This window comes from Somniosus microcephalus, chromosome 5 (assembly GCF_052327205.1).
Source record: "Somniosus microcephalus isolate GS21.2 chromosome 5, FLI_Smic_1.0, whole genome shotgun sequence".
Classification (NCBI taxonomy): Eukaryota; Metazoa; Chordata; class Chondrichthyes; order Squaliformes; family Somniosidae; genus Somniosus; species Somniosus microcephalus.
Window position 1 is genome coordinate 29,410,260 of NC_140991.1, and position 26,051 is coordinate 29,436,310.

Consider the following 26,051-nt stretch of genomic DNA (forward strand, 5'->3'; position numbering starts at 1 on the left):
GTGAAGTTGCAGGCAAAGGAGCTGTTCAGTGACAATAGCTGCAACGTGGATGCAGTGAGAAAGAACGGATACAAACCGTTTAACAAAATGAGCGCCAATGTGAAAAAAGAGGCGTGGCCAGCGAACGAAAATGAAAGGGACAATCGAAAGTCATGTAGTCAATGCGGTACACAGCATCCACCAAAAAAGTGTCCAGCATATGGTAAAAAATGCAATAGTTGCAACAAAAACAACCATTATGCCCGTTGCTGTAAGAACCAAGCGCAACAAAGCAAGGTCCATACAGTAGATGAAAGCGAGATAGAGGAGTTCAATGTAGATGTTGTGTCTGAAAACAAAGAAGAAAAAAGAGACTGGATGTTGACACTAAAAGTGAATGACATACATGTGTTGATTTCTTTTTGGGTTCAATAAAGACTTATTTCTTGAAAGAGAAAGTTGTTTTAATCTAAAGTCTATTCAACTCTTTTTAACAGCCTTTTTACAGAACACTCTATACTGTGATGCAGCTAGAATCAAAGTGAAAGTAAGACTCTCTGCCTTGCTTCTCTCGGTCACATGACCTCTGCTGGTCAGGCATAAGTAATCAATGCCTGCAATCATGCTATTAAGACATCATAATCGAACAGGCAAATAACATCACTATTTGCTGATATCATTACATCTCCCTTTCTTAAAACAAAAGTATTTTACTTTTAACAAACAACATGTTTTCTTTGTATTAATCTGCATTTTAACTGTAACACTTAATGAACTTACATTATCATTATCATAATCAAGGTTTTTTACCCTTGCTTTGTGTGTTCACCTGAAATATGTCAATACACTAGAACCAGAAGAAAGAATAAGATAACATTACTTCCTTCTTTAACAATAGTCCTTAAATTTGCTCAATGAGTCTCTCAGGAGGCTTCACGTGTCTTGAGGATTTTCTGATTGATTGTCCTTGAATCTGAGTTGTTGCCTCAGATGATTGGTTCTCAGCTGTGTGAGCAGGTTGTTCACCAGTATCAGTCTCTTGACCTGCTGTGGCTGGTCCCATGAGAAGATCTCGACGATTTCTTCTCAGAACAGCACCCTCATCTGTCTGAATGGTGTATGATCTTGGTTGAACTTCACTCAGGACAGTTCCCTTCTGAGTCCATGTGTTTGTTTTGTCTTTCAACCTTACTTGGTCACCAGTGTGGAGTTCAGGTAGGCTTTGTGTTCCTCTGTCATAGTAGTACTTTTGCTTTTCTTTCTGTTGCTCTTTGAACTTCCTCACTTTCTCCCCCTCTTTTGTTTTCAGGAGGTTCTCCGGGATGGGTAGGTTTGACCTTAGCCGACGTCCCATCAGGAGTTGGGCTGGTGACATACCACACTCGAGCGGCGTTGTGCGGTATACAAGCATGCTTTGGTAGAAGTCAGTTCCACTGTCTTTTGCCTTGTACATCAGTCTTTTCACTGTCTGGGCTGATTTTTCCACTAGTCCATTGGACTGTGGATAGTGAGGACTTGACGTTGTGTGGACAAAGTCCCACTCTTTGGCAAAGTGTTGGAAATTTGCATTGTTAAACTGGGGTCCATTGTCTGTGAAGACCTCGCTTGCCACGCCATGTCTGGAGAATATGGCTTTCATACTTCTTATCACAGCTTCTGCAGTGGTGGTGTACAGTCTACAAACCTCTGGATACAGGGAGTAATAGTCTGTGACGACAAGATAGTCCTTCCCTTGACATACGAATAGGTCAGCGCCTACCTTCTGGTAAGGTCTGTCTGGTGCTGGGTGTGGCTTTAGTGGTTCTACTGGATTGCTTGCTCGATATTTCAGGCATATTGTAATCAATACCTGCAATCATGCTATTAAGACATCATAATCGAACAGGCAAATAACATCACTATTTGCTGATATCATTACAATACATATTCCATTTAAATTGGATACTGGAGCACAAGTTAATGTGATATCAGAGACTGATTTTAAGAAAATTAGACCCAGACCAAAGATACATGGAATAAAAGTGAAAGTGACAGGATACTCAGGTATTGATATACCAGTGAAAGGAAGATGCATTGTCAAAGTAACACACAAGGACAGAGAGCACACGCTAGCATTAATCGTGGTGCCAAAGGATGTGCAAGCCATACTAGGTTTAAAAGCCTGTGAGAGACTGAACCTGGTAAAGAGAGTCCTCGTTGTGGAAAGCGAAGGAGAGACAGTCTATGATGAACTCATGAAAGAGTACAACGACCTATTTAAGGGTCTAGGCTGCCTGCCAGGAGAACACACGATCAGAGTAGATAAAAGTATGCCAACGGTCATACATCCATGCAGAAAAGTTCCGTTTGCTCTTCAAAAGCAACTGAAGGCAGAGTTGGACAGGATGGAAAGCCTGAACGTGATTCAGAAGATAGATGAGCCAACTGAGTGGGTGAGTTCCCTCGTCGTTGTGGACAAAAATAATGGAAAGCTCAGAATTTGCCTGGATCCAAGAGATCTAAACAGAGCAATAAAGAGAGAGCACTTCAAGCTTCCTACACGTGAGGAAATCATGGCACAGTTTGCAAATGCAAAGTATTTCAGCAAGTTAGATGCATCATCAGGATTTTGGCAGATGAAATTGGACGAAGCAAGTTCAAGACTGTGCACATTCAACAGTCCATTTGGCAGATACAGATTCCTAAGGTTACCATTTGGCATTGCCTCAGCTCCTGAAGTATATCACAAAACTATCCATATGATCTATGAGCACCTGGAGGGAGTTGATACATCAATGGATGACATCATAGTATGGGGAACCACGAGAACTGAGCATGACGAGAGACTGAAAAAAGTGCTGGAAGCAACAAGGAAAACAAACCTGAAGCTGAATAGAGAGAAATGCCAGCTCGGGGTGACAGAACTGACATTCGTGGGAGATACCCTTAGCAGTGAGGGCATCAGACCAGATCCCAGAAAGGTGTCCGCCATTGAGAATATGCCAAAGCCACAATGCAAAAAGGACGTGCAGAGGTTTAATGGAATGATCAACTACATGGGGAAATTCATATCCAACCTCTCAGAAAAGATGGCGCCACTGAGAAGACTAACTGAAAAGAACATAGAATGGGAATGGAATCATGAGCATGAGAAGTCATGGAGCGATCTAAAGAAACTGCTCACAGAAGAACCAGTTCTGAGGTTTTATGACCCAGCGAGACCCATCACGATATCATCAGATGCATCACAGAGTGGGCTCGGTGCCGTTCTTCTGCAAAAATATGACTACTGGCAACCTATTGCATATGCATCGCGCTCAATGACAGACGCGGAGACGCGATATGCTCAAATAGAAAAGGAGCTGCTCAGCATCACATACGCCTGTGAAAGATTTCACCAGTTTGTGGCAGGACAAGCAATCAGTGTAGAGACTGACCATAAGCCCTTGATTGCATTGTTCCAAAAGCCACTAAATAGCTGTCCGCTTAGAATACAAAGAATGATGATCAGGCTGCAACGCTATACACTGAATGTTGCGTACACACCGGGTAAGCTGATGTATACAGCAGACACGTTGTCCAGAGCTGTGGACCCAAGTGAGCCCGCAAACACCACAATGGATGAAAAAGTGAACGCCTACGTGGACATGATCACAAGTGCACTGCCCATAGCAGATGCAAAAATGGAGCTCATAAAGACTGAGACAAACAAAGATGAAACAATGAGACGACTGAGGAAAAGCATCTTGGATGGATGGCCCAACATGAAGCAAGACTGCTCACCTGACATGGCAGAGTACTGGAACTGCAGGGCAGAACTATCAGTGGTCGAAGACATCATCTACAAAGGAAGTAAAATAGTTAGCCCAAAGAGTCTGAGAAAAGAGATGCTAAAAAGGATCCATGGAGGACATCTGGGAATCGAAAAGTGTAAGAAAAGAGCACGAGAGGTGATGTACTGGCCACGAATCAACCAAGATGTGACAAATGAGGTGTCAAACTGCACAATATGCCTGAAATATCGAGCAATCCGGTAGAACCACTAAAGCCACACCCAGCACCAGACAGACCTTACCAGAAGGTAGGCGCTGACCTATTCGTATGTCAAGGGAAGGACTATCTTGTAGTCACAGACTATTACTCCCTGTATCCAGAGGTTTGTAGACTGCACACCACCACTGCAGATGCTGTGATAACATGTATGAAAGCCATATTCTCCAGACATGGCGTGGCAAGCGAGGTCTTCACAGACAATGGACCTCAGTTTTACAATGCAAGTTTCCAACACTTTGCCAAAGAGTGGGACTTTGTCCACACAACGTCAAGTCCTCACTATCCACAGTCCAATGGACTAGTGGAAAAATCGGTCCAGACAGTGAAAAGACTGATGTACAAGGCAAAAGACAGTGGAACTGACTTCTACCAGAGCATGCTTGTATACCGCACAACGCTGCTCGAGTGTGGTAAGTCACCAGCCCAACTCCTTATGAGACGTCGGCTAAGGTCAAACCTACCCATCCCGGAGAACCTCCTGAAAACAAAAGAGGGGGAGAAAGTGAGGAAGTTCAAAGAGCAACAGAAAGAAAAGCAAAAGTACTACTATGACAGAGGAACACAAAACCTACCTGAACTCCACACTGGTGACCAAGTAAGGTTCAAAGACAAAACAAACATATGGACTCAGAAGGGAACTGTCCTGAGTGAAGTTCAACCAAGATCATACACCATTCAGACAGATGAGGGTGCTGTTCTGAGAAGAAATCGTCGAGATCTTCTCATGGGACCAGCCACAGCAAGTCAGAAGACTGATACTGTTGAACAACCTGATCACACAGCTGAGAAACCATCATCTGAGGCAACAACTCAGATTCAAGGACAATCAATCAGAAAATCCTCAAGACACGTGAAGCCTCCTGAGAGACACATTGAGCAAATTTAAGGACTATTGTTATAGAAGGAAGTAATGTTACTTATTCTTTCTTCAAGTTCTAGTGTAGTTACATATTTCATGTGAACACACAAAGCAAGGTTAAAAAACCTTGATCATGATAATGATAATGTAAGTTCATTAAGTGTTACCGTTAAAATGCAGATTAATACAAAGAAAACATGTTGTTAGTTAAAAGTAAAATACTTTTGTTTTAAGAAAGGGAGATGTAATGATATCAGCAAATAGTGATGTTATTTGCCTGTTTGATTATGATGCCTTACCAGCATGTTTGCATGTATTGATTACTTATGCCTGACCAGCAGAGGTCATGTGACAGAGACAAGCAGTTTGGTTTAGTTTCAGTTTCGTTCTAGATGCATCACTAGCATGATGTCTCCTGTAAATGCTGTTAAAAGAGTTGAACAAGCTTTAGATTAAAAGACATTCTCTTTCATAAATGTCTCGTCATTGAACCCACAAAGAAATCAATACAGGCCCAACCTACTTTTATACTCCACCCCCCTTGCAATAAGGGCCAACATTCGATTTGACTCCCTAATTACTTGTTGTACCTGCATGCTAACTTTTTGTGTTTCATGTACGAGGACCCCCAGATCCCTCTGACCGCAGCATTGTGTAGCCTCTCTCCATTTAAATTATAATTTGCTTTTTTATTCTTCCTACCAAAGTGGATATCTGGTCCAGAAGTGAAGGAGACCACATTGTCTTGAGTTACACAGCTGCGAAGGAGATGGTATTTGATCCTTTCCTAGGCATTATTCTATATATCACATGTGTACCACTTTTCTATGGTATTAATGAAAGTAAACTAGCAGAATTTTGGTCTTTTTATGTTCTGCAGTGTGAATATTCTGAACTGACATTCATTCAGGGCAGTCATTGTGGTGAAAGACAGAAAGACTTGCATTTATATAGCACCTTTCATGACCTCAGGATGTCCCAAAGCACTTTACAGCCAATGAAGTGCCTTGTGAAGTGTCGTCACTGTTGTAATGTAGGAAACGCGGCATCCAATTTTCGCACAGCAAGCTCCCACACAAACAGCAATGTGATAATGACCAGATACCCTGCTTTTTTTAAGTGATGTTGGTTGAGGGATAAATATTGACCAGGACACCAGGGAGAACGCCCCTGCTCTTCTTCAAAATAGTGCCGTGGGATCTTTTACGTCCACCTGAGAGAACAGACGGGGCCTTGGTTTAACGTCTCCTCCAAAAGGCAGCACCTCCGACAGTGCAGCACTCCCTCAGCACTGCACTGGAGTGTCAGCCTAGATTTTGTGCTCATGTCTCTGGGACTCGAACCCACAACCTTCTGACTCAGGACGTGAGAGTGCTACTCACTGAGCCAGGGTTAAACCAGGAATTAAATGGTAGCAATCTCTTCCTATGTATTACTCTATCTATATATCACATGTGTACTTTCTCGTGGCATCAGTGAAAATAAACTAGCACGTTGCGAGCAGAGTTTTGGTCCTTTTATGTTCTGCAGTGTGAATATTATGAACCGGCATTGATTGTGGGCAGTCACTGTGGCACTCGTGATGCTATCAGCTGGAGTTCAGTGACCGAAGTGCATGTTGGGTGGGCTCCTTCAATGGCCCAGTGGGTAGGAGCAGTGATCCATGACACCAAAGCTCAACGTAAACTCGAGGAACAGCACCTCATCTTCCGATTAGGCACTCTGCAGCCTTCCGGACTAAATATCGAGTTCAACAATTTCAGATCATAACCTCGGCCCCTATTACATTTTTTCTTGTAATTTTTCCACTCCTTTCCCCCCCCCCCCTTTCCTTTTGTTTCTCTCTCACACCTGGCAGCTATCTCTTGCCCTGCCAGTACACTTTACACCTAATCTCAGCCTATTACCATTTCGTCTAGCTTCGAATACCTTTTATTGTCTCTTTTACTGCTTTTGTCTCTTTTACTTCTTTTGTCCGATCGCAGCCCTGCCTTCGATCTATTTTATTTCCTTTCCAGTTTTGAAGAAGGGTTCGACCCGAAACGTCAACTCAAATTTCTCTCCACGGATGTTGCCTGACCTGCTGAGTTTTTCCAGCATTTTCTGTTGTTATTTCGGATTTCCAACATCTGCAGTATTTTGCTATCATAAAAGACCCCAGGTTTGATTCCTGATTCTATCCTGACTGAGCTGATCTCGTCTGGTGTTGTAATTATGGTGCTACAGTTGCTTCAGCCTTGGAGGAAGGGAATACAAAGCAGATTATATCTGACAGGGCGTGTTTACATATGTAATTAGTTATTGGGATTTGACCCTGGTGTGGAGATTATTTGATTAGGTGGTTATTTGCTTAAGTTTTTGTTGAAGTTACTTGCTGGGTCAGTGAGCATTTTCTGTATTGCTGACACTCAAAGGTGCAGCCCCAGCGAGAGAAGTGCCATGTTTACAACTAGTACTGGCTGGTAGTGAGAGCAAACTCCCGGCTGTTTGACTTATTTATGACCTGATGATGCCTTGTAGAGTATTAACCCAGAGGACACTGCCAGCCCATTTCAACGGCATCACACGGAAGATATAAACTGTCCTTCATCACCAGTCACAGGGGCAATTGCTCTGGAGTTCCGGGTACTCTCGGAGGTTAAACTCTGGTCAGGTCACATCATGTTCATATCCTACAAAATATGTGAGGGATGAGCTATGTGAAAGGTCGAGCCAGCCAGAGCTCTTTGACATTGGAAAGAGATGACTCAGAGGAGACCATATGGAGACATGGAAGGTGCTTAACAAGAGAAAGCAAACCCAGCACAATGGGAGTGACGTTAAGCTGAGCTTCCTCTGCCTGTTTTGGTGGTTCAATTCTGGCCTCTTGCGCATCCCCTATTTTCTTCGCCCCACCGTGGTGGCCGTACCTTCAGCTGCTTAGGCCCTAAGCTCCGGAATTCCCTCCCTAAACCTCTCCGCCTCTCTTCCCCTTTAAGGCGCTCTTTCAAGCCTATCTCTTTGACCAAGCTTTTGGTCACCTGTCCTAATATCGCCATATCCTTGGTCCGATAACACTCCTGTGCAGCGCCGAGGGACGTTTTGCTACATTAAAGGCGCTGTATAAATGCAAGTTGTTGTTGTTCAGATGGACATTGCAGATCCAATGCTATTATTGGAAGGCAGGAGTGCACGGAATCCACCCAGTCTCCTGGCCAACACCACGTCAGCAGTTCATTCATCTCATGGCTTTTTGTGACATCCTGCTGTGCAATAAGTGGGTGTGACATTCGCTTACGCAACAAAGTCCGAGATGGTTACGAGAGACACGGTGAGACGCTGTGTATCAAGGGCCTCGTCAGCTGAAGCCCAGGCATTTTGTGCCGACATATTCTTCAAAAATGGGCTATTTCACTCTGACACCAGCATAATTCACATCTAATGATAAAGACGCCGTTTAAATAAGAGATTCTGCAAATACCTTCAACATAATTACCATCTGCACAAAAGCAAAAGGCTGAAAATCTGAAATAAAAACAGAAAATGCTGGCAAACGCTCAGCGGGTCAAGCAGCGTCGGTGGAGAGAGAAACAGAGTTAACGTTTCAGGTTGATGACCCTTTCATCAGAACTGAAAGATGCAGTTAATTTTTATGCAAATGCGTCACTCCTCACGTCGCGCAAATTACCAGAGAGATTTCAGTTAGAAAGATACACAAGTTAAAATCTGGTAGCTAAGACCCTGATGCAAAATGCATTGCAAGAAGCAATATTCAGACGAGCTCCCTGGAAAGACATCTTTCAACGACAATTCTGGCACACACTGCCGAGACCCTACAGGGGCGATGCCGGCCCGCTAACTATGCATGCGTCTCCGCATTGCCATGAAATTAGATCTGCAGCAATCGCTGTGGTCAGCATCAAATGTGATCCATAAGAACAGTGTCAGCTTTTAATTCCGACGTAAAAGACCGCCAGCTCAGATGTTCTGTTGTTACGACTCGCTTCATATTGTTTCTGCCCCTCGCACTAGAATAAGCCAATAACTGTTTGCTCTGCACATTATTGCAGCTGCCTTACATACACAATCATTCCAGTCTGCCCTCATAAATGGTGCTGTCCTGAAAGGCCAGTGAGCTCGGCTCGGGGGAGTAGGTTCCTCCCTCACACATACTTCATCACTCAGGCACCCAATTATCAGTCACTCACTTTCCTCCCAGACACCCCCCACTCTTTCCTTCCCCCACTCTCTTTCATTCCCCCACTCTCTTTCCTTCCCTCACTCCTTCCTTCCCTCATTCTTTCCTTCCCTCACTCTTTCCTTCCCTCACTCTTTCGTTTCCTCACTTTCCTTCCCTCACTCTTTCCTCCCAGACACCCGTCACTCTCTTTCCTCCTGTCACTCTTTCTGTTAGATCCGTGTATCTTAATGTTGTGTCCTTCAATAATCAGACAACAGACTGCAGGGAACGATTCAACAGGTGTTTACTGAATGAGGGTTACTCTAGAACTAACTGTACAGATCACTCCTCAGGGTTTATATACAGGTGTGGTCACTGCCGGTACTACAGTATACAGGAGCTGTAAAAAGTAGTTCTCTCCCTTAAAGGTACATACATTACAATTCCTCCCCTTTTAGATTAACAGTACCATAACACTCATTTAACAATTAAATATCAAACTAATTACAATTAACACTTTTAACATGCAACATTAGCTGAAAATAGTCTATTTATAAATTCAGTCTTTGGGGAGGCTTCTTGATCCTTTCTGGATAGCGCCTTTCCCGAGTGTCTTGCTCTTGGTGCGGAGGCAATTCTGGCTCCCTGTCGTCGGTTGGTTCATCAGCTTCCGATGCTACTGTTTCTGGGGTAGATGCGACCTGTACGTCGGGTTCATCACCAGGTACGTATAGGCGAGGCATGGGGTTGACTTGTTCCTGTGACTCTAGGATCTGGTCAGCATGGCGTCTCACAATGCTCTCCCCAACGTCCACTGTGTACATTATTGGGCCCTGCCGTGTGCATATCGTTCCTGGCTGCCATTTTTCTGTTCGGTAGTCGCGGGCCAAGACTGGTTGCCCTACATTGAAGCTCCTTGTTGGCTTCTCATGGATGTGCTGGAATTGCTTACTCTCAACATCTCTTCGTACGTTTGGTCTGAGCAAATCCAGGCGAGATCTTAACCTTCGGTTAAAGAACATCATGGCTGGGGCCTGGTTGGTGACTGCATGTGTCGCATTTCGGTAGGCGAACAGGAAATTGTCCACCTTGTGCTGCAGCGGAATGTTGTCATTGTACATAGCCTTTATTGCCTTCTTAAAGGTTTGTACGAACCTCTCAGCCAATCCATTTGTGGCTGGATGATACGGGGCGGATGTGTAATGCCATACCCCATTCTTTTTCAAGAACCTCCGGAACTCTTCGGACACAAACTGTGGTCCGTTGTCGGAGCAAATCTGTTCTGGCAAGCCATTCCTGGCAAAAATGGTCCGTAGGACTGCAATAGTTTTCTCCGTGGTGGTGGAGGACATTTTGATGACCTCAGGCCATTTCGAGTGCGCATCCACGGCTATTAAAAACATTGAGTCCATGAATGGACCAGCAAAATCAATATGCACCCGTTGCCATGGAGATGAGGGCCACTCCCATGGGTGTAGAGGGGCATGTGGTGGTGCATTTTGGACCTTCTGGCATCCTGAGCAGCTCTTTGTCAGGTCCTCGATTTGCTGATCGATCCCCGGCCACCACACATAAGCCCTAGCAAGGCTTTTCATTTTCACCCCTACCAGATGACCTTCGTGAAGCTCATTGAGCACTCTCTCCCTTAACTTGGGTGGAATTACCACTCGGGATCCACACATCAAGGTCCCCTGGCATACTGACAGCTGTTCTCTTCTGGATGAGAAATGCTGGTAACAGTGAGTCGCCATGTGCTGGCCATCCCTTCACCGTCAAATCATATACCCGAGACAGTGTCGGGTCATTTCGGGTCTCCTTCTCTATACCAGCGTTAGTTACTGGCAAGCATTCAATTATAGTCGAATGAAATATTTTGACAGGATCCACTGCTGGTGCTTCCTCCGCAGTAGGCAGTGGCAGGCGTGATAGCCCATCAGCGTTTCCATGCTGTTTTGTGCCCTTATACTCGATTTCATATTGGTGCGCCCCGAGAAAAAGGGACGATCTTTGTAGCCGTTGCGCAGTCATCACCGGAACGCCCTTCTTTGGATTAAAGATGGAGACAAGTGGTTGGTGGTCAGTCAGCAAGGTGAACTTCTGCCCGTGCAGATAGTGATTGAACTTTTTCACTCCCCACACTAGGCTGAGGGCCTCCCTGTCAATCTGGGCGTAGTTACGCTCGGCTGAGGTTAGTGATCGTGACGCAAAGGCTATTGGCCTCTCTGAGCTGTCCGAGAATTTGTGCGACAGCACCGCTCCAATGCCGTAGGGTGACACATCACATGCCAACCGAATTGGTAATGCCAGATTGTAATGGGCCAATACTTCTTTCGATGTGACTAGTGTTTTGCTCTTCTGGAAAGCTCATCTACATTCGTCACTCCACTTCCATGGCACCCCAGTTTGCAGTAGGGTGTTCAGTGGGTGTAGTATTGTAGACAAATTTGGCAAGAACTTATGGTAGTAGTTTACCAGCCCGAGGAACGACCACAGTTGTGACACATTTTCCGGTGCTGGAGCCTTGACTACTGCCTCAATCTTCTCTGGGGACTTATGTAACCCCTCTTTATCGATAACGTGGCCACAATATGAGATCTGTTTTCTAAAAAAACTCGCATTTGGGGCGGTTAGCTCGGAGCCCATATTCCTGCAATCTAGTGAGCACCTGCTCCAGGTTGGCAAGGTGATCACTGTCATTTTCGCCCGTGACCAGGATGTCGTCCAAATAACACTGGGTCCCTGGGATCCCTTGCAGGACTTGTTCCATTGCCCTCTGCCAAATAGCCGGAGCTGATGCTACCCCGAATACCAGCCGGTTGTATTGGTAGAGACCTTTATGGGTGTTGATTGTGAGGTATTTTTTTGATGCTTCTTCTACCTCCATTTGCAGATACGCCTGGGCCAGATCAATCTTAGTGAAGCGTTTCCCTCCAGATAATGAGGCAAAAATATCTTCAATCCGCGGAAGTGGATATTGTACGGTGTGAAGGACCGGGTTCACTGTAACCTTAAAGTCCCCACAGATGCGAACCTTCCTTGGTTCCCCAGGCGTGCTGCTCAATGACTTTTTCATCACAGGGACGATGGGTGTAGCCCACTCGCTCCAGTCTACCTTGGACAGTACACCTGAATGTTCCAGACTCTCCAGCTCTGCTTCGACAGCTGGGCGGATCGCATAAGGTACCGGTCTGGCCTTAAAAATTTTTGGGCTTGCGTTTTCTTCAATTTTAATCATCGCTGTCATGCCTTTTAGTGTTCTGAGTCCTTGCTGGAACACTTCTTTCGCGTCAGTTAGGATCTTTGACAGTCGCCCAGGTGTGATGTCATCATCCTTTTTGTCAGCCACAGTCAGTGCCTGTATGGAATGCCAATCTAGCTGTATCTTCCGGATCCATTCACGTCCTAGTAGTGGTGGTCCTCCATCTGGCAATACATATAGGTCCATTTTTGGTGTTTCCTTGCCGTTATATATAACGTTCACCCTTATTTTTCCTTTGGGGTAGACTTTTTGCCCCGTGTACGTCTTCAAGACAATCTTTGTATCTCTCAAGGATATATGTGAGAATAGCCACTTGTAGTCCCTTCGGTTTATGACTGTTAGGGCTGATCCTGTGTCCAATTCCATTTTCACTTGGACTCCTGCTATCTTGAGCATGACCCAGATAGTTTGGTGATCCTCCGTTTTGATCACATTATGTAGTTTCAGACAACCCAGCTCTTTGCTTCCAGAGTCTGTATCACTCTTCTGTTCGTCTGAACTACTCTCCGTCACCTTATGTACCTTCTTGTACTTCTCCTGTGGAGATTTCTTGCTGCTGGTTTTCTTTCCCGACCTGCAGACTCTTGCTATGTGTCCTACTTTTCCACACTGTCTGCACACTTTGTCCTTGAACCAGCAATCATTATGGTCGTGTGTTGTTCTGCCGCAGCGATAGCACTTCACTGTTCCGTATGACATTTCATTTGTGCCATATTCTTGCGGTCTCCGTTGTATCTCTGCAGCGCCCCGTGCTGCTGCTTCGTGTGATACTGCAATGCTGAAAGCCTTGTTCAGCATAAGATCCTTTTCTGATAGAAGCCGTTTCTGAGTTCCTTCACTTTGAAGCCCACACACAAGCTTGTCCCTTAAAGTATCCGCTAGTCCCGTTCCAAACTGGCAGTGTTTCGATAGCTTGCGCAGTTCCGTTAAATACTCAGCATTACTTTCATCTTTATGCTGGTTCCTTTTGTGAAACTTAAATCTTTCTGCTATCAGCAGCGGTGTGGGGTTTAAGTGGTCCTGTAGGATTGACACTATGTTTTCAAAATCCTTTTCCACTGGCTTCTCTGGGGTTACTAGGTTTCGTAGTAAGCCATACGTTTTTGCACCCATTGAATTCAACAATACCAGCGCTTTCTTGTCATCTGGCACTTCATTCGCCTTGCAGTATACTTCTATGCGTTCGACATATATCATCCAATCTTCGACTTCATTGTTGAACGCTGTGATACTGCCACTCTTCGGCATTTTTGGGTGTGGTTAGACTGGCTTAAAATGCCGTCTCCCGCGCTTTCCTTTCTTCCCCGCTGCGGCTTAAAATGGCGTCTCCCGCGCTGCTGCCAACGCCGCTCTCTGCAGTCCTCGTGGCAAATGGCGACACCCTGTGGGTTTCGTGCGCTGCTCCTGCGCTGCTGCCAACGCCGCTCTCTGTGGTCCTCGTGGCAATGGAAGCGCCTCGCGTTTTCCTGCGCGCCTCTCTCCCCCGTTGACGCTGCTCGGCCCTTGAACACCGGCTGCACTCTGCTCTCTCTCGCCTCTCTCCCCCGTTGACGCTGCTCGGCCCTTGAACACCGGCTGCGCTCTGCTCTCTCTTGTCTCTCTCCCCTGTTGACGCCGCTCGGTCCTGAACACCGGCTGCGCCCTGTGCGCTCTGCCCTCTCTCTCTCCCCCGTCGACGCTGCTCGGCCTTTTTCTGTGCCGATCGGTCGGGCTCTAGCCCGCCGCTGTCCGGGAAGGGTCTGCGCAGTACCTGTTGCCAGCCCATTTCGCTGGACCACCGTGACTGGAAAGCCAAGCCTGGCTCTCGACAGCCTCCCCTGCGATGCTGAAATCTCCGCTGGATGACTGGGCGGTTGCCCGTGGTCGACGCCCGTGCTTCTGGACTCGACCTTCTTCCACTGTTCTCCAGGAGCGAATCTGCAGAGTTGCAGGTAGGTTCGAATCTGCCACGTCGCCAATGTTAGATCCGTGTATCTTAATGTTGTGTCCTTCAATAATCAGACAACAGACTGCAGGAACGATTCAACAGGTGTTTACTGAATGAGGGTTACTCTAGAACTAACTATACAGATCACTACTCAGGGTTTATATACAGGTGTGGTCACTGCCGGTACTACAGTATACAGGAGCTGTAAAAAGTAGTTCTCTCCCTTAAAGGTACATACATTACACTTTCCTTCCCTCACTCTTTCCTCCCAACTCTTTGCTCCCTTCACTTTCTTCCCTCACTCCCTTTCCTTCCCTCACTCTTTCCTCCCAGACACCTGCCACTCTTTCCTCGACTCACTCCCTCCCAGAAACTCTCTCCTCACTCTTTCCTCCCCTCTTTTTCCTTCCCTCACTCTTTCCTTCCCTCACTTTTTCCTTCCCTCACTCTTTTTCCTTCCCAAACACTCTTTCCTCGACTCACTCTCTCCCTCCCCTCACTCTCTTTCCTCTCAGGGGGGGCGGGGGGGGGAAGATGATGAGATTTTTTTTTTTTAACACAACGCGTTGTTGCGATCTGGTATGCACGGACTTGAAAGGGTGGTGGAAGCAGATTCCATAGTAACCTTCTAAAGGGAATTGGATCTCTACTTAAAAAGGGAAAAAATTTGCAGGGCTATTGGGGAAGAGAAGACTGGGACTAATTGGATCGCTCTTTCACAGAGCCGGCACAGGTCCAATGGGCCGAATGGCCTCCTTCTGTGCTGTATGACTATTATTGTGTGATGTCGTGCTATGCATTCCCTTCAACCAGTCAAGAGTACAGAACCTCCAATCATGACTCACCGAGCACTGCTGTCCAGTGGCAGCGTAGAAGCAGGCAGCCAACCAACATAAAGAAATGAGTAAAGGCACAGGAGTGCTTATATAATCTGCATTAATAATCCCGTGTATGGTGCAGATATTTTCCACAAACATTACCTCCTGCATCACAATTTTCAGTCACACTGCTAAAATTTGCTCCCGGTAGTGAATATAGTTAAAAGTCTTTTTCTTCTTCTGAACCATTGTTGAGGCGTAAAGAAAACATTTTATATAAGAACTTGGAAACTGTGCAAAAATAGGAACAGCAGTCTGCCAATCGGCCCTCTCGAGCCTATTCTGCCGTTCAATTAGATCGTGGCTGACATGTACCTTAACTCCATCTACCCGTCTTGGTTCCATATCCCTTAATATCCTTGCCTAACAAATAATCTCCCAATCTCAGTTTTGAAATTTTCTATTGATCCCCAGCCTCAACAGCTTTTTGGGGGGGAGAGTTTCAGATTTCCACTCCCCTTTGTGTGAAGAAGTGCTTCCTGACATCAACCCCCTGAACGGCCTGGCTCTAATTTTAAGGTTATGCCCCTTTGTTCTGGACTCCCCCACCAGAGGAAATAGCTTCTCTTTCTCTACCCTATCAACTCCTTCAATCATCTTAAACACCTCAATTAGATCGCCCCTGAATCTTCTATATTCTAGGGACTTGAGTACTTCATAATGTGTCAGCCAGTGGCTCAGCGGGTAGCACTCTTTGTCTCATGAATGGTTGTGGGTTCAAGTCCCACTCCAGCACAAAAATCTAGGCTGACACGCCAATACAGTGCTGAGGGAGTGCTGTGCTGTTGAAGGTGCTAGTCTTTCGGATGAGATGTTAAACTGCTCTCTCCCAGTGAATGTAAAAGATCCAATGCCACTATCTTGAAGAAGAGCAGGAGTTATCCCTGGTATCCTGACCAATATTTATTCCTCAATCAACATCACTAAAACAGATTATCTGGTCAGTGTCCCATTGCTGTTGGTGGGAGCTTGCTGTGCGCAAATTGGCTGCTGTGTTTCCTACATTACAACAGTGACTACACTTCATTGTCTGTAAGAGTGCGTTGGGATGTCTGGTGGTCATGAAAGGCGCTGTATAAATACAAGTCTTTTTATAATGCAGTATTTGTTCATGGAGTTTGTAATGAAAAGACTGCAGCAAACTCACTAACAATGTACTAAAGGGTAAATTTCGCACTCAAACTCCTGACACATGCTCAGGGTGCTTTTATGGGCAATTAGCCATCCCCAACCTCTGCCTTTTCATCCATTAATTTTAATAGGTGAAAATTAATGGCCTCTGGTGTGCAATTTCCAGATATGCACAATGTGTGCTGGGAGTACAGAAGCAAAATTTTTTTTAACATTAAGTCAGGAACTGCTGATAATGAGGAAAGCGCAAAAGGAGTTGCGGCCAGGCTGGAGATGAGGCTAATTGGTGGGTATGCGGTCGGAGCGTGCTGCCTGATGGCCCAAAATAGCAGCTTTGGGGGCCATTCTCTTGCTCCACTCCATACATGGTTGCTGGACCCTGTTCCTCCCGATAAACCAGATTCCAGCAACCCCAATACTTCTAATCTCTGCCTCTTCACTGCAACAACTCTCTCCTCCCCTGTCCTGCTAGGCCCCAAGCTCCCCTTTCTCACGACGCCACCCCCAATCCCCACCCAGATCCTGAGAACCAGTCAGTGCTCACAAACCCCCAGACCATACTCCCAGTGTTCTCCAATCCAAGACTCTAAAACCCCTTTCCCTAAATCTCCCATATCAAAACCTCTCCCAGCATTCCCAGCCCCAAGACACAGGCAAAATACTGCCATCCCATTCGGGGAAGACCACAGACCCCCATCATCTTCTTAGGCAGTCCCTCGGAACCGAGGATGACTTGCTTCCACATTAAAAATGAGTTCTCAGGTGACTGATGAGTCCAATGCGGGACCTACAGTCTCTGTCACAGGTGGGGCAGATGGTGGTTGAAGGGGCGGGCAGGTGGGGGTGCTTGGGTTGACGTGCGCTCCTTGCGCTTGGCTTCCGCTTGCTCCCAGTGAAGAGACTCGAGGTGTTCGGCGCCTTCTCGGATGCTTCTCCTTCACTTTGTGCGGTCTTGGGCCAGGGATTCCCAGGTGTCGGTGGGGATGTTGCACATTTTTCAAGGAGGCTTTGAGGGTGTCCTTGAAGCATTTCCTCTGCCCACCTGGGGCTCTCTTGTCGTGTCGGAGCTCCAAGTAGAGCGCTTGTTTTGGGAGTCTCATATCGGGCATGCGGACGATGTGACCCATCCATCGGAGCTGATCGAGGGTGGTCAAAGCTTCAGTGCTGGGGACATTGGTGCGCCTATCCTACCAATGGATTTGCAGGATCTTGCAGAGGCAGCGTTGGTGATACCTCTCCAGTGCTTTGAGGTGCCTGCTGTACATGGTCCATGTCTCTGAGGCATACAGGAGGGCAGGTATCACTACTGCTCTGTAGACCATGAGCTTGGTGCCGGGTTTCAGGTCCTGGTCTTCAAACACTCTCTTCCTCAGGCGACCAAAGGCTGCACTGGCATAGTGAAGGCGGTGTTGGACTTCGTCATCGACGCCTGCCCTTGTTGACAGTAGGCTCCCGAGGTATGGAAAGTGGTCCACGTTGTCCAAGGCCTCGTCCTGGATTTTGATAATCGGAGGGCAGTACGGTGTGGCTGGGGACATGTTGGTAGAGGACCTTTGTCTTATGAATGTTTAGTGTAAGGCCTATGCTTTCGTACACTTGGGTGAAGGTGTTGACAATGGTTTGGAGTTCGACCTCCCAGTGTGTGCAGGCGCGTCATCTGCATACTGTAATTCGACGACAAGAGGATGGGACGACCTTGGATCTGGACTAAAGGCCCCATCCTAGTGCTAGAACAGCTGACCCAATGTTGGTAAGTGACCGCCTCTGTCAATAATACTTGGTACAACATCACTGCTCGCATAAAACCTTTTGAGTTACTGCAAGCAACACCAAGACTTGCTACTGCATATAAAAATGTTCCAGATATTGATCTATGTCAGCACCAAATCCCCTCACCCACCCTTGCGGTGACAATTTTTCACAAACCCCAACCCTGAACTTTATTTTGATGCAATGTTGTTTTAATGGATGTGCAATGGTAGCCTCGGCTGATGATTTTTCCCTCCCATTTTTCGTTTTCTGTGGAGGAGCACTCGGGCCCCCAATTCACCCCTTCCCCAAATGCTCAGTGAGATTAAGCAGCTGTGAGCCCGTGTGATATGGCGAGAGTGATGATACTCCAGCAGACCACAGCGAGCCAAGGAGGCCCTTCCACCTCGGCCCACAAATCAGAGGCAATAAACACAGCAACTGTCCACGTGCTGCCAGTCCCTATTGCAAGGTCACTATTCCCAAAATAACACAAAAAATTAATGAGTTTAATGCAACCGGATTATTGACTTTTTTAATCAAAGCTTATTTATTGTTACTTAGAAGTCAGATACATGAAGTTGCATTTCCAATATGGTTGGATGACGTTCCCTCACAGATTGCCTCTGTACACTAATCACTTACGAGTTTGTGCTCCATACAAAAAAAAGGCACATAAAAGTTTGCAAATTCTTTACTTGTACAAACTCAGACGTTACTGTGCAAGACGTAGTTTTGCTACCCAGCGAGGAGGTGCTTAGTGCACTCAACCCTTTATGGTGGAATGTTCTCTTGCACCCCATTATTATACTCTTCTATATATTAAATTTGCCATGTACGTCAAGCATCACCATTCTGTGAGTCACACCTGTACCTGCACACGTCTACCACTAGATGGAGTTTAATAGGCTGCAGATACTCACACCTAGACCTACATCTTCGCTATAACGCGCGGAGGGAAATTCATTTTATCCCGAGCTAACCAATTAGTCCTACTTCCCCCATAACCATGTAATTTTTTTCCTTTTCAAGTATATATGCAATTCCCTTTTGAAAGTCACGACCAAGTGTGCTTCCAACACCCTTTCAGGCAGTGCGTTCCAGATCCACACAGAGTAAAAAAAATTCTCTATTCTTTTCCCAATGACCTTAAATCTGCGTTCTCTGGTTGCCGACCCTCCTGCCAGTGGAAACAGTTTCTCATTTGCTCCATCAAAACCCCTGCATAATTTTGAACACCTCGATTACATCTTCCCTTACCCTTCTCTGCCCAACGGAGAAAAAAATCCCAGCTTCGCCAGTCTCTTCACATAACTGCAGTCCCTCATCCCTGGTATCATTCTGGTAAATCTCCTCTGCATCCCCGCTCAGGCTGTGACGTCCTTCCTAAAGTGTGGTGCCTAGAATTAGACACAATACTCCGGCTGAGGCCTGACCAGCGATTTATAAAGGTTTAGCAACTTTGTTGCTTTTGTACTTTTGTTTCTAAAGCCAACTATCCCGTATGCTTTTTTAACAGCCTTATCAACTTGTCCTACCACCTTCAAAGTAGCAATTTTGATATTTGAAATTTTAGGAAAACCAACAAATAGATTTAGTTGTCAAAAGTTTTTTTGGCCTTTTTTATACAAACCTAATTCACTCATTTTCTTTATAACTTGCCCATTTTGGTTGAAGTGTAGTCATCTTCCACTTGGATTGAGAATTAGATCAAGTTTTGAGGCAAAGAATTTGACAGGAAACAGCTCATCTGAGGGGCACTGCATCTCTGCACTTTCGGTATCCAACCAGTCAATATTTCTCATTTTTCCCCCCCAAGCTCCTTAACCTACAAACTCTTCCTACATGAAATCAAGAATCACCAGCATTAACCCCAACTCTAATGCATTCGATTCCAGGACTCTCAACCTTGCAACTAGACTTTGATTCTCCAACAATCTACAGGTTTTTAAAACCTAAACCTGGCATCAACTGGTGCACTTCCCGATTTCACCTGGTCTCCTCTTTTCTTTCCTACCGTCAGCCCCCCCTCCTCTTAGTGGTGCCCTGCACCAGAGGCGTTAGCCCTTCACTTTAAATTAAAGCATTGTGAGAAAGGAATGGACTGTTCAACGGTTAACGATTTAATACGTTGGAAAGGATTATCAGTGAAAAGCCTTATTTCATGGCGCGTATTTCAGAAGAGGGCAAAATTGAATTTTGAATGAACTTTGGAAAAGCTGGTAGAACAGGTTGACTTGCTCAGGTGGCAAAGCAGCTATTGGCAAGGGTTGCACCTGAACGTGGATGCAGGGGCACTTCAATGGATGCACCATTTCCAAAAGGAGCACAGCCTCGAGAGGAAGACACTTAGTAAGTTTGGTGTAAATCTAAGTTTTTTCGTTTTAACATATGCTCATCATAGTTTTCTCCGTTGCTTGTTGAAGCATGGCCTGCAATAAAGGCAGCCTGCGTAACAACAGCTATGCCAAGCAACAATTAACACCTCTCAGCAGGTGGAGGGTGAAGTGTACAGAGGAGATGTCCAGCCGTTTTTCAGGAAAGTTCAAGTGCACGCAAACCACCACTGTCGCTATTTAATTACATGTTTTGTGCTGCTTTCTGCCATTTGCAGTGGCTGATTTGCAGGAGCTGAGCTCTCAATTAGTTTTCAGTATTCAAATGAGGGGAGATTAAAATATTTTTATTGCATTTTTTGACTGATCACAGCAATGCTTTCATCATGTGTTGTAAATAGCATTGCCCAGGTTTGCAGACCATTGGGCAGCACAACAGACTTATAGTAGACACAAACCAAGCCTGCCTCATCTTTCTTTTAACTTAAAACATGAATATTTTGCATTACTTCAGGAGAACAACATTTCATTACATCTATCCATGTACTAAATCGCATTTGTTTTTTTAATTAGCTGGAAATTACCCTGTATGTAGGAATTACAGCAAAGGATGTATTAGGGCATTATAAATCTTTCAGCAGTGTTTGCAATTAGAGAAAAACGAACCAATTTTCCTGGGAACACTGACAAATGCTACCCATTGAAAGTTTAAAAGGCAGTCCGTGTGAATATTTATGCAGTAGTATCACCTGCATAAGCAATTATTGAAGGGTGGTCTGCTTAGAAAGTAAATAGTATAAAGCAGTTACACTACTGCAGATTGTCAATAGCTACATTACTCATTATGTTTTTTTAAATCACATCCGGCTGGATGGTAATTTCATAAATCCATATAAAAATGTTTTGTTGCACTGCATTTGCGATCCCCCCCCCCCTCCCAGACTTAACCTTTAGCCCGCTGAAAACCCATTGCAATATATTCTAAGTCTGCACGCAGCAAGCTGAAGACTTTCAATGAATGAATGTTTTCTTCACTGGTTTGAAAGTTTAAAAAAAGTTAGAAACAAAAAAGCAGATGTCAGTCAACTCCGAGATCCCGGGAGCTCTGCGTTCAGAGCAAGAACGAGGTGTGGGCATCATCTTAAATACAACCTGTCTCGATTGATTTAGAATACCTTTTTTGAGCGTTTAGTAAAAACAATAGCCTTGCCACGGTACTTTTCTATCAGCAAGTATTAAAAACAAATCCGTTTGCTGCTAATGTTTATTTACAAGTATACATACAACACATGAAGAAAAACAGATATATTCAAGCCGGTTTGTGTAAATAGTAGTGTAACAATATGCACATTTTTTCTTTAAAGTTTACAATAAACTACTTCCAACTGACATTTACGTTACAAGAAAAATGAATGTTGGCAAATGACTATTGATTGCCAGCGTCAAGAAATACAATATACAATTTGAAAAATATGAATTGCTTTTAAGTTTTTTTTTATGCAGAAGTGAAGCCATTTGCAAAAGGGTCAGAGTTCAACATAAGTGAGGAAAGAAAAAGGAAGTCTCTGACTGTCTGTAGAACTGGTAAAAAGGCCGAGTTTTTATTTAAAGGGAAAGTGGCAGAATGCCTCTTCAAGTAGAGCAATTTCATCAGCGTTTTCAGGCCTCACATCACTGAGCACGAAGATTTCGCTTGCTGACAACCTCCATCTGCCCTTTCAGCCTCCATAATTATTCGCTTAAAGACCTCAACTGCAGTCTGAAAAAAAGGACATTAAAAAGACTTTTTGCCAAGACAATAAATTTTGTAGGACATTCAAATGTTATTAGAATCAATGCATATTAAATAGGATTTGATCACTGCTTTACATTTTTGGGCTTTATTCAGATATTTCTCTTGCGCTCCTCGCCCAAGATTACAAACAAGCTCTCGATCCCCATGAACCCAAGAATCAAACAGGAATCCTCATTTGTTAATTAGCTCACAATCAAGATGTGCCCCTTCAAATTCACCTGGTCTTCGGACAGAAGAATTATCAGACTGTCACTTACAACCAATCATGTTTAAGAACATAAGAAATAGGAGCAGGAGTAGGCCATACAGCCCCTCGAGCCTGCTTCCACCATTCAATAAGATCATGGCTGATCTACCTCAACTCCACCTTCCCGGACTATTCCCTTATCCCTTTGATTCCCGTAATATCCAAAAATCTATCGATCTCAGCCTTGAATATACTCAACGACTGAGCATCCACAGCCCTCTGTAGTAGAGAATTCCAAAGATTCACAACCCTGAGTGAAGAAATTTCTCCACATCAGTCCTGAATAGCCAACCACTTATTCTGAGACTGTGACAACTAGTTCAAGACTCCCCAGCCAGGGGGAACATCCTCCCTGCATCTACCCGGTCAAGCACTGTAATAATTTTAGATGTTTCAATTAGATCACCTCGCATTCTTCTAAATTCTAGGGAATATAGACCTAGTCTCCTCAATCTCTCCTCATAGGACAATTCCCCCATCCCAGGCATCAGTCCGGTGAACCTCCGTTGCACTCCCTTTAAGGCAAGTATATCCTTCCTTAGGTAAGGAGACCAAAACTGTACACAGTACTCCAGGTGTGGTCTCACCAAGGCCTTAAGGTTTATTCATAGACTAGCAGAAAACTGATAAACATTCTTTATCCGGGGGAATGTTTAACTTGTACCTCCTCAATGCAAAAATTAAACAAAAGCAACACTGTGCTAACTAAACCTGGACAGTGCCTCCAGCATTCAACTTATACAGCAGATTTTGTCTAATTGCCACGGAGTCTATGTACATCAGTCATGTTCTAAACAAATGCCGAAAAACTAAAGAATCGGGAAGAGATACCCAAAGATAAATGTCACTGGCTAGGCACTGTGTGGTTAGCCAACCTCTTCCTCCCCAGCGACATTGTGGGATTATTCCCTTCTGCCCCACGCCCTCAATCACACAGGTCCCAAGTTTCATAGGCCTTTGTCACTTGAAACAAATGGTGCTGATGGTTTTAACCAGACAAACCTCGTAACAGATGTTAGACTCAAACCCATTCACACCAGAGGCCAAGCACTTTTATTGACTTACTTTGGAACCAAGTTAGCAACCTGTATGCACAGACTCTGCAAGAGCACTTGCTTCCTGGAAATGTTGTCTTCATCATTCAAAAAAGTACTAAGCCAGTATTTCAGACAGGGTTAAATGTGCATTCTGTTTGCAGAAGCACAAAATGGCCTAAACACATTGGCTTCTTCAGTGTAAAAAATATACAATATAAAGTTCTAGGACAATACATAGTACAGATTTCTGATCTGCCACACGGTTCTGAATTGGACATATGTATCACTGTTCGTTCATCGTCGTTGGGCCAAAATCTTGGAATTCCCTACCTAACACCAGTGTGGGCGCACCATCACCATAAGAATGCAGCGGTTCAAGGCAGCAGCCGACTACCTCCAAAAGGACAACTGGGGATAGGCAATAAATGTGGCCTGGCTAGCATCACCCACATCCCAAGAAATACATTAAAATGCAAATCTGCTTCTTTGGAAAATTTCTGGAGCAAAAAAAAATTTTTAATTTTTTTTAAATCTCTTTTGTTGCTGTCAGGGTATGTGTCTGCATCATGAATTATTTCACCTGTGCATTTTAAAACATTTCCACATCAGGTGCCACCCTACAACCTACACATTTTAATATAAAAAAGACTAGCATTTATATAGCACCTTTCATGACCTCACCATATCCCAAAGCACTTTTCAAAAAGTACTTCACTGGCTGGAGTGTAGTCACTGTTGTAATATGGGAAATGCAGCAGCCAATTTGTGCACAGCAAGCTCCCACACACAGCAATGTGATAATGATCAAAATCTGTTTTGAGGTGTTGATTGAGGGATAAATATTGGCCAGGACACCGGGGAAAACTCCCCTGCTCTTCAAATAGTGTGGTGGGATCTTTTACATCCACCGACAGGGCCTCAGTTTAACATCTGATCTGAAAGACAGCACCTCCAGCAGTGCAGCGCTCCCTCAGTACGGCACTGAAGAATCACCCTGGATTTTTGTACTTAAGTCTCTGGATTGAGACTTGAACCCACAATCTCCGACTCAGGCAAGAGTGCTACCACTGAGTCACAGCTAACACTGATCAGCACAGAATTCCAACTTTTAAGTCCAATTCCCACAGAGTAACATGGGGAGAGCCATTGCCATGTCAGACTATTCAGTTATGAAACTTCAATCATCCGATTGTCAGAATTCTATGAAATGACTCAAAACCAAACTAGTTTCTTATCCATTTTTAACACCATTGTCCACCTGTCTGTAATTAATACCAGCCATAGTAATTGGTTCCATGAACAATATTTGTTGAGGTGACTGACTGACAATAGTTACTTGCTTCTGTCGAAATAGGGCTGTGTAAGCTAGGATGATTCTCCTCTAATCATTCTAGCTTACTTCAGCTCTTTTTAAAAAAAAAAAAAAAACTATTTCAGCTTTCTGATTATAATTTATTGCTGGATCAAGCAAATGCTTAGTGGGGTCTGAGGCAGCAATAAGGTCAACCAGACACGAGAATTAAAAGAAAGGCAACTCCCCAAATAGTTTAGTTGGTAAAGAAAGTGTCCAGCAAGTAAGTAACGGAGCTAAAAAGACCAGAAAAGGCCCCCGATTCAATCCTGGCTGGGCTGCAGTGGGTCAGTTACGACTGGTGGCTGCTTTAGGACTCCTGCTGCTGAAATAAAAAAAGTGTGCATCTGTGGCCAGGACCTGCTCCGATGCCCCAAAGGTAAAAATAAAGCCTGCTGACACTCACTTCCTAGGTTCACACACACAATGACCACTTGGGCAAGGTAACAAGAGGGCAGCCACTGCCTGTGGAACTATACCCAGCATCAGGTTAGCTCCTTCAGGAGAGGAAATCAGAGGAGAGAGCGTTAAGAATGGAAGGTAAATTTATAAACATAACTGCCACCTGGAACCAGAGACTCAGCCTTACTGAGGAGCAGGTGGGAGAGTTTTATTCTTGTTTTTATCTTATGTTGAGACACTGCCAGGTGTATAATGACGAGGATGTTGCACAATCTGGGCTATCAAAAACTGAAAAAGGAATGACTGAGGTAATAATGGCATTTTATAAAATGATAAAGCAATTAATTAGCAAAAACAGGCAAATTATACATTGTAATTAGAACACAAAAGTTCAAACCAAATTATGCTCCTGAGGTTACTTAGTAATGAGGGCTCATGGGATTGAGGGGAATATACTAGCATGCATTGGGGATTGGTTAACAGACAGAAAACAGTGTAGGAATAAACAGGTAATTTTTGGGTTGGCAGGCTGTAACTAGTGGGGTACTGCAAGGATCAGTGCTTGGGCCTCAGCTATTCACAATCTATATCAATGATTTGGATGAGGGGACCAAATGTAATATATCCAAGTTTGCTGATGATACAAAGCTAGGTGGGAATGCAAGTTGTGAGGAGGATGCAAGGAGGCTTCAAGGGGATATAGACAGGCTAAGTGAGTGGGCAAGAGCATGGCAAATGGAATATAATGTGGAGAAATGTGAAGTTATCCACTTTGGTAGGAAAAACAGAGCATTTTTTAAAATGGAGAGAGATTGGGAAATGTTGGTGTTCAGAGGGACCTGGGTGTCCTTGTACACAAATCACTGGAAGTTAACATGTAGGTACAGCAAGCAATTAGGAAAGCAAATGG

General features: G+C 44.7%; 1 protein-coding gene across 1 annotated transcript in view; it reads right to left on the reverse strand.

Moving 5' to 3' along the window:
• Nucleotides 1-21,555: 21,555 nt before the first annotated feature.
• rheb (Ras homolog, mTORC1 binding) overlaps nucleotides 21,556-26,051 on the reverse strand; it is a 91,100-nt gene continuing 86,604 nt past the window's right edge. Inside the window, exon 8 of the mRNA XM_085987489.1 lies at nucleotides 21,556-22,068. Within this exon, the coding sequence (XP_085843615.1) occupies nucleotides 21,976-22,068 (93 nt within the window). The 3' untranslated portion in view covers nucleotides 21,556-21,975. The remainder of the gene's footprint in view (nucleotides 22,069-26,051) is intronic.